The sequence below is a fragment of the Pleurodeles waltl genome, chromosome 6 (genome assembly GCF_031143425.1).
Source record: "Pleurodeles waltl isolate 20211129_DDA chromosome 6, aPleWal1.hap1.20221129, whole genome shotgun sequence".
NCBI classification, from domain to species: domain Eukaryota; kingdom Metazoa; phylum Chordata; class Amphibia; order Caudata; family Salamandridae; genus Pleurodeles; species Pleurodeles waltl.
In genome coordinates, this window is record NC_090445.1 from 247,535,692 (window position 1) to 247,544,997 (window position 9,306).

Below are 9,306 nucleotides of genomic sequence, written 5' to 3' on the forward strand. Positions count from 1 at the left end.
TCCCCCTCTCCCACTCCTTCCGTATCTAGTAAACAAATTGAGTCAAAACAAACTCAAACTAATACTAATAGCACCAACTTGGGCACGACAACCTTGGTACACAACACTACTAGACCTATCAGTAGTACCTCATATCAAACTACCAAACAGACCAGATCTGTTAACTCAACACAAACAGCAGATCAGACACCCGAATCCAGCATCGCTCAATCTAGCGATCTGGCTCCTGAAGTCTTAGAATTCGGACACCTTGACCTTACACAAGAATGTATGGAGGTCATCAAACAAGCTAGAAAACCTACTACAAGACATTGCCACGCAAATAAATGGAAGCGATTTGTTTATTACTGTCATAATAATCAAATTCAACCGTTACACGCGTCCTCTAAACACATTGTAAGCTACTTAGTACACTTACAAAAATCTAACTTAGCTTTTTCGTCCATTAAAATACATCTCACAGCAATTTCTGCTTATCTGCAAATTACACATTCAACTTCACTATTTAGAATCCCAGTCATAAAAGCATTTATGGAGGGTCTAAAAGGGATCATTCCACCAAGAACACCACCAGTTCCTTCGTGGAACCTCAATATTGTATTAACGCGATTCATGGGTCCACCATTCGAGCCCATGCACTCTTGTGAAATGCAATACTTAACTTGGAAAGTAGCCTTCTTAATAGCTATCACATCTCTCAGAAGAGTAAGTGAAATACAAGCCTTTACCATTCAGGAACCCTTTATACAAATACACAAACATAAAGTGGTTCTACGCACAAATCCCAAATTTTTGCCAAAAGTTATATCACCGTTCCACTTAAACCAAACCGTGGAACACCCAGTGTTTTTTCCACAACCAGACTCTGTAGCTGAACGAGCATTACATACATTAGACATAAAAAGAGCTCTAATGTACTACATTGATAGAACTAAACAGTTTCGCAAAACAAAACAATTGTTTGTAGATTACCAAAAACCTCATACAGGGAACCCAATATCCAAACGAGGCATTGCCAGATGGATAGTTAAATGTATTCAAACCTGTTATGTTAAAGCGAAAAGAGAACTGCCTATCACACCAAAGGCACACTCCACTAGAAAGAAGGGTGCCACAATGGGCATTCTAGGAAATATACCAATGACAGAAATCTGTAAGGCAGCCACATGGTCTACGCCTCATACATTCACTAAACATTACTGCGTGGATGTGTTAACAACACAACAAGCCACAGTAGGACAAGCAGTACTAAGAACATTATTTCAAACAACTTCAACTCCGACAGGCTAAACCACCGCTTTTGAGGAGATAACTGCTTACTAGTCTATGCACAGCATGTGTATCTGCAGCTACACATGCCATCGAACGGAAAATGTCACTTACCCAGTGTACATCTGTTCGTGGCATGAGACGCTGCAGATTCACATGCGCCCTCCCACCTCCCCGGGAGCCTGTAGCCGTTATAAGTTGATTGAAGTTAAACTTGTACATTTGTAATTTTGTAAATATAAGACTTTTAGTCACATTATGTACATACATACTTACTCCATTGCATGGGCACTATTACTTTATACACAACTCCTACCTCACCCTCTGCGGAGGGAGTTGACGCTCATGCGCAATGGAGCCGAAATGGGAGGAGTCCCTCGGTCTCGTGACTCGAACAGACTTCTTAGAAGAAAAACAACTCGTAACACTCCGAGCCCAACACTAGATGGCGGGATATGCACAGCATGTGAATCTGCAGCGTCTCATGCCACGAACAGATGTACACTGGGTAAGTGACATTTTCCATATATATAAATATATAGATTTGCATTAGCATGGACTTCTCTTTTCTTCATCACCTATATACTCTATCACTCCTACCTTACCCTGTGTGGGAAAACAATCTAGCATGGGGTCGATGCCCATGCGCAATGGAACCAAAGAGGAGGAGTCACTCGATCCTGTGATTTAAACGATTCTTCGAAGAAAAACGACATGTAACACTCTGAGCCCAACCCTAGATGGCAGAAGTATAATGCACAGCGTGTGAATCTGCAGCTGAACATGCCACGAACAGATGTACACTGGGTAAGTGAATTTTTTCATATATATCTTACCTCACCCGCCAGTGGAAGAACAGTCTAACAAAGGACACGATGCCCATGCACAGTTTTACCGAGAGCTGGATGTCGTTACTCAAAAAGATTCTTTGAACTAAAACAACTTGCAACACTCAGAACTCAACACTAGATGGCGGACTTATGCAAAGCATGTGAATCTACTGCCCTGCATGCCACGAACAGATGTCTACTGGTAAGTAACATTTTCCTTCTTCTCTTCCTTCAAAGCATAGCCTCCTTACAAGGTCATGTTGTAATAGTCCACATCCACAAGGTGTGAAACATTTCCTGTTTCTGTAGCATGTTTATTAAGATATGCTTATGTTCAAGTTTGAGATGGGGCAAACTTTTACTGGGTATTAAAGCACTGCATTGCCTGCTGTACAAGACAGATTTTTATGGGAAAGATTAAGTGAAGTCTAATCTTACTTAAATGTCTTGTTGAATTAGTGTTGTTCTGTGTTTTTTTTCTAGTTCATCTTGTGTGATGTTTACCGATGATTGTGTCTATCTTCCACAGGAGGCAGCTCAGAGACGAGAACAGAAGAAGATGGAAAAGAAGCAGATGAAGATGAAGCAGATCAAAGTGAAAGCCATGTAACCTCCATCCGTATTAGCGCCACGTTTGGGGCCATGATGGTTGAAGCAATGTTCCCTGTACTACGTGCAACCAGAATGCATACCAGTTCTGTCGTCCGTTCACAAGATTTATACTGAATATTGTAGGCACTTGTGAATGGTATCAACCAGCATAAGGTGCTTATGGAGTGTAAAGCAAAAAAGGAATATTAGAATGTTGACCTTTTCATTTCTACATGTAATCACATTTTACTGTGTGTTTTTAACATATTGTAAAAGTATAGCAAAACAAGGATCGACTCTTGATTAGTCAGTCAAAAAGCAGCCTTTTTCCAAAAGTGGTACCTTCCAGGGGATGAGTAATTACTGCTTCCAGATCGGATCTCTTCTTTTATCTGGTTCCAGTCTCACAACTCAGACAAGCTAGACTGTTGCTTGTACCGTGGCTGCTCAAGAGAGAGAGCCCGAGCTGCTTTTGAATGCTGCCTTCCGATGAAAATGAATGTTGGAATCTCACCGTTCTACATCACTAGAGCACCAGATTCCTCAGGACTACAGAAACCCGCTTTTTCTTAACTTAGAAGACGTCAAGACTGCAAATGTTTTTAATTAATCATGGAATTGACTACTTATTTATTTGAGACACTTTCCTGTACGTATCTTTAATAACCCTTGAACAAACGGTTCCCATGTGTGGCAAACCATGTGATTAATAATTAAAGCTCTAGGTTTCTCATAAAAAACGATTTGTTTTCGTGATTTCCAGGCCTCGCAATCATTTATGTTTCATTATTTCTACCCATTTTGTTTTGAGGCTTCTTACAACGAAAGTTATTCTCCGTCTTTCAGTTTGCATGGCATTCATTATTTTGAGTCCTACAGCTTTCAACATGTTTGCTTCGGGCTGCCTTAGACTCACATGACATTTCCAAGATAGGCTACTGTAGAGCATCCATCGCTCATACCTAATTTGGTGTCGGTCATTTATTTGCACCCGTATTTACAAAACACTCCCACTTTCTTTCTGTGTAAGTTGGACTCAACTTGGTGTTTTGATTTGCTACTCAATGTGTCATTCGTTACTTGCAGTCTTTGCTATCATTACTAGCCATTTACAGATTCTCGTGAGCACAAAGCGAGCCTCATTCTTGAAAATTTCTGTCCTTAAATCGTGTTCATTTTGGGAAGTTGGAGATTTTCTACTTCATTTTTCATATCAACAGAAATTAGGCATTGAGGTAAATACATACTTGGAGATAAATATTCCGTATTGAGCAATTAATTTAAATCATTACAATGCGGCTAAAAAGTGTTCCCCAAAGGTCAATAAATGTGTTACGTTTTAGTAAGACCATATATACAATTAGGAAGAGATGTTCATTTAGTAAAAAGAAAGAGTCAGGAAAAAAACCATAGTGTTAAAACAGCCTTCCTGTGTCATGGCAGATGACGTTAAAGTGCTATATTTCCAAGTTCTGCTGTTCAAGACTGGCAGTGGAGGCATGGAGTATAATTATATTTTCTCTTTGTGTGCTGCTGGTTTTCAATCTGTTTCTGCTTTATGATAGGATCTTCACCGATGGTCAAACATAGAATAGTCCCGCCTCAGCTCGCGATTGGACCCACCATTAACTGGACATGAAAATGTTTCTCTAAATTGCTTTATATCATAAGTGTTTTTCTAGAGGCAACTCGGAGCAAAATTTTGAAAAACACGTAATATTGATCTGTAAATAACACAGTCCAGAATCAAATTGTTAAATATGAAAAAGAATGGTTTTAAGGAAAACCAAACAGAATGAATGTAAGTTGGTCCAAAACGGGAGACCTAGAAATGTTGCGCCTTAGGTCTAAGGCTGTCAGCATCACCCTTGTACGTCATGCTGTTGTGTTGCCAGTCCAGTCTTTGTCACATCAAGTAGATTTATTTCGGCTCCCAGGCCTTAAGGCATACTAACTCCCCTCACCCTTTCCCCATAACTCAGACACACACAAGGCATCTAGAGCAGAAAATGATTAGACTCTATTACTACAAGCCAAGCTAATGCAGAATATGTGCAAGAAAATATATTTTATGTTGTTGATGGCAAGTATGGAGAATGTAAATATTATGATGACAGAACACATGGTATTTTGGATAAACTGGTGACACGGAGTCTCTGCTAATAAGAATTAGCATTTAAAAAGTCTTCCATCTTGAGTGGGTGAATACAAGTTGCAAGCGGAAGGCAAGCTGCCCCCACTGGCAAGGCTCACTCTGTTAGAGTCTAACTGGGTTATCCAACATTGTTTTGGGTGAGAAAAACTCCCTGTATGTAAGAATGTGTGACTCACTGTCTCAGCGTAAAGCATCTTATTTATACTTTTTGCACAAGAACCATGAAAAGGTGTCCTTGAGATGCAAAATGCAATTAAAAACAATGAATAGTTGGGAGCCTTGGATCAAAAGTGATTAGTGGACACCAATTAAAATTAATGTGAAAGCACGCAACTTCCCGAAATGATATCATTATTAGTGTGTTCGTGTCTGTGTTATATACATGATATGAATGGCTGTACTTGGATAAATGATCATGGGTGGCAAAAGCCTTTGGCCTGTTTCTAATAGTACAAAAGGCTCGATAGAAAGTAGGCCATCTGGGGCAAAACTGTAATAGTTATATGTTCTTGCTGGTGCGCTATATAGGCTCTTAGTGTCCGAGTTTTTAGAATCAGACTGTGTGACAGCTAGCAAAGGTAAAAAATACAGCAGAGACCATGGATAGTGCTGGGGCAAGAAAAAGAAAGACTGGTTGCTGAAGGACATACAAGGTGGGGCTGTAGGTCATCATTGTTCTTGCTGATAAACAGATCATTGGCCCAAAGTAGTAATTTTTGAGTATTGTAACAATTGAGCAATAAGATGTGTAACCTGTTGTGTAGGAAACACATGTAGCAGCAGCAGTGATGACTGGCAAACTCGTAAGCCCACACTGACGTCAGCAGAAAACTACCAGCATATTGAACTCACATTGAATCATATAGAACACATGGTTGATTTCCATCAGGACAATGAGTGCAATTGTTTCTGGTAGAGACTTCTAACCACAGGTTCCCCACCTTGTGAATTTCCCCAAAAGCCAGGCTGGGACTGAAAACATTCATAGAAATTCCCTTGTGCTTCAATTGGTGGTGGTGTGTGGCTTCACGTTGGTTATTTCCCCGATATGACAATACGGCCACTATATCTGCACCACCTTCGTGTGTTGATGTCTGCTCCTTTTTTTCTGTGCCTGCTGATGAAGATCTGGAGCTCAAACCATGTCCTATCTGGCATAATATTTTCCCCATATTTTTTCTAGTGTGCCAAAAGTGTCACCTCCTCTAAGACTACAGGTTTGAAGACCTGTTGTGTCAGTAACCAACAGATGTCTCTTAACTAACATCCATGACGTCTTCCTATATTGCCTTGGCTCCAAACACAACTCAGTGTTGTGTCCATATTGCACCAGGATGAGTAAAAGGCTATCCACAACCGTGAGGCCAAGCTTGCAGTCGCCACACTGGACAATCAAAAAAGCACTCGGTGTGGAAGGTGGGACACTGCAGTTCCAGTCGAAGTTGTGGACGCGCTCCTGTGATAGACAGTCATCGGGGTCACGTAAAAAATGATATCATGGGTCTCATTTAAGCCCAAAGGGTCACATAAAAAATGATACGATGGGTCTCCGCCCTGCCAATCAGAGGCACTTCTAGGCTGTGGAGTTGTTCCCCCAAAGCAAAGCCAATTCCGATGCTAGTCCCACTTCGGCTCAGTCCCAAGCAGACCGCAACACTACAGCAACTAAAGGTAGCAATGGAGAAGATTTTTGGTGCCACACTGGATCCTTCTGGAGAGCCCCCGGGCCCCATGGATCCAAGATGGCCCACAGTCAGATTACCATTGGCTGATCCTTCTTCAATGCTGACAGCCTCCTCGGCCTGGCATGGAGATTGACCCCTTCGCCGGTGCTGCCTGCTATTACCTCTGGGCCACTTGAGATTGCACATTCAATGCCACTTTCGACTTCATAACCATCATCTCCTGCTCGAGTATCGACCCCAATATTGATGTCACTGTGACAATCGTTCTGTCCAACTCAGAGACCCATGCCCCACTGCCCACGTCTTAACATTATGTTCATCCAGACGCTTACGGCTCACCAAATGACACTGGGAGTACAGAATATGACAACCAGTATGAAGATGATGGCAACATATTTGATGACCTCCAGCATGCCAGTGGTTTGGACACTGACAGTCATTGGTCTGTCTTCACCTAATCCTATGGCTACTGAGGATTCCGCCTCCTTTGTGACAGTGATTTGAAGAGCAGCTGAGGTGTTAGACCTTACTTTGGCCACTCAAGAGGTTAAAATCGGCATGCTAACAGAGGTCCACAATCCAGCACAATCCAGCCTGGAGCCTCTACTTCCATTTAATGAGCCCCTGGCATATTGTGGTGGGCACCTGGTCCAAACCAGGATCTTGCCTGTCACTCATTAAAAAAGGGGCAAGGTAGCACAGGCCTGCTCATGGAGATCCAGACTTTCTTCTGCAGCACCCTACTCGAGAGAACTTGGTAGTGCGGCGTCTACAAGCCCCATGAAACCCAATTCTTTCCCAACCACCTCACCAGACAGAGAAACTAAAAGGATGGAGACTTTCATGAAACAAATGATCTCTGCCAGCCTAGCCCTATGCTCCAGCAACACAACATGCTTTGTGTTATGGGACAGAGTAGCAGACATCTTGCCATCTGTCCCGGAGAAACTCCATCCAACCTTGCAGAGGCTTATTTTGAATGGGCAGGACGCTGTGTAATACTCAGTTAGATCCAGTATGGACACACTACCGACTGCCTGGGTACGGCAGTTGGCACAGAGTGGTGCTTAGGCACCACACCTGTATTCGCTCAGCAGGCTTTTCAACTGATTTCCTGCAGTCACTCCTGGACATGCCCTTCGACGGCTCTAGGCTCTTTGGAGCTAAGACAGCTTGGCTCTTTGGAGCAAAGGCAGATTCAGCCCTTGAAAGATAGGAAAGTAAGGCCACTGTTTGCTTTCTGGTCTTAGCTCTGCCAGGTTGGCATTTCCCCAAACAGCAGTGCCCCTTTTGAGCCTTTGGTAGGGGGTTCCGCCACAGGCAGGGAAAATATGTGCATCTGCAGCAACAGGCCCTCCCACTCCTTTTGAGGTTGAGGTCAAGGATCAAGCCAACAGTATCCAGGAAGGGTGAGGCAGTGATGCCCAGAGGCAATAAGCTAGTAAAACCTGAGCCCTTTCCTGCAGCCGCTTTAAATTCACCTTCGTGGTGCTTAATCGGCCAGTATGAAATCAAATCACTTCCTAGCTCCCCAGTAGGAGGAGTATCATGTCCAAACAATGGGTGTTCCAGATCATGCAAAACACATACTTCCTACCCTTTCTGTCCTACTCCCTGGACATGCCACCTGAACCACAGCACCTCCCGGAAGACCACTTGTACACACTCCATGGAGAAGTTCAAGCTCTCTTGGCCAAGGGAGTAATACAAATGAAGTTGACATCCGAGATCAGGACTGGTATCTACTTCCATTATTTTTTGGTGCTGAAAAAGTTTGAGGGCCTCTGCATCATTCTGGACCTTTGTCCTCTGAACTTCTTCCTCCATAATGACAAGCTCAGAATGCTCCCCCTGCCCAAGTGCTGTCTGCCCTGGATCCAGGAGACTGGATGGTAACGTTGGACTTGTAGGGCGCATATGTTTGCATCCTCATCCTACAGTTCCACAGATGTTACATGCAGTTCCAGGTAGGCTTCCCTTTGGCTTTACCAGTGCACCATGGGTATTCACAAAGGTGATGGTGGTGGTCTTAGCCCTTTTACGGAGTTTGGGAATGTCAGTCATCCCATACCTTGATGGCTGCCTGTTGAAGGCGGCCTCACCTCGGTCAAAAGCCATCTCCATATGAAGGCCAACCTGTTGATATCGCTGGGTTTTTCCATTAACATGCTGAAGTTTCACCTGACTCCTTCACAACAGCTCCTCTTCATTAGAGACATCCTAAACATGGTGCTTTGCTGAGCCATCCCTCAGCCTAAACACATCCAGGACATTCAACCTATAACCCTGATGTTTCACCCCTTGACCTGGATCTCAGTGAGTGTGGCCATGAGGCTTCTTGGCTTCTAGGCATCGTGCATCCTACTCGTGGACCATCCCAGGTGATACATGCAGGCTCTGCAGTGGGATCTGAATTCTGAGTTGACCCAGCACCAAGGGATCTATTGGAGGCCAACTAGGTGTCGAAGGCTACTGCAAATTATCTGCAGGGTTCGCTACTGGGCTGTGAGATAGGAAATGTGGCAGGCCCCTCTTCCTACCTCACCTCAAACTAATGGTCGTAATGGATGCATCTTTACTGGGATGGGGATTTCACCTGGGAGAAGTGGAAATGAAATCAAAAACCTCTGGTCGCAGTTGGAGCTCGCCTTCACATCAGCTTGCTGTGAGCAAGTCACTTGGCAATAAATGCGTTCCTCCTGACCATCAAGAGGGAATGGGTGCAGGTTGTCAAGGACAACACGACTGCCAAGTGGTATTGCAACACACAAAGGGT

The 9,306-nt window shown here is 43.5% G+C and overlaps 1 protein-coding gene across 3 annotated transcripts in view; it reads left to right on the forward strand.

The window, feature by feature from the left end:
* Window positions 1–3,430, forward strand: part of CCDC47 (coiled-coil domain containing 47) — a 273,202-nt gene extending 269,772 nt beyond the window's left edge. For all 3 annotated transcript variants that reach the window (XM_069238027.1, XM_069238028.1, XM_069238029.1), the window contains exon 13: window positions 2,629–3,430. In XM_069238027.1, coding sequence (XP_069094128.1) covers window positions 2,629–2,709 — 81 coding nt within the window. In that variant the 3' untranslated portion in view covers window positions 2,710–3,430. The remainder of the gene's footprint in view (window positions 1–2,628) is intronic.
* The last annotated feature ends 5,876 nt before the right edge of the window (window positions 3,431–9,306 follow it).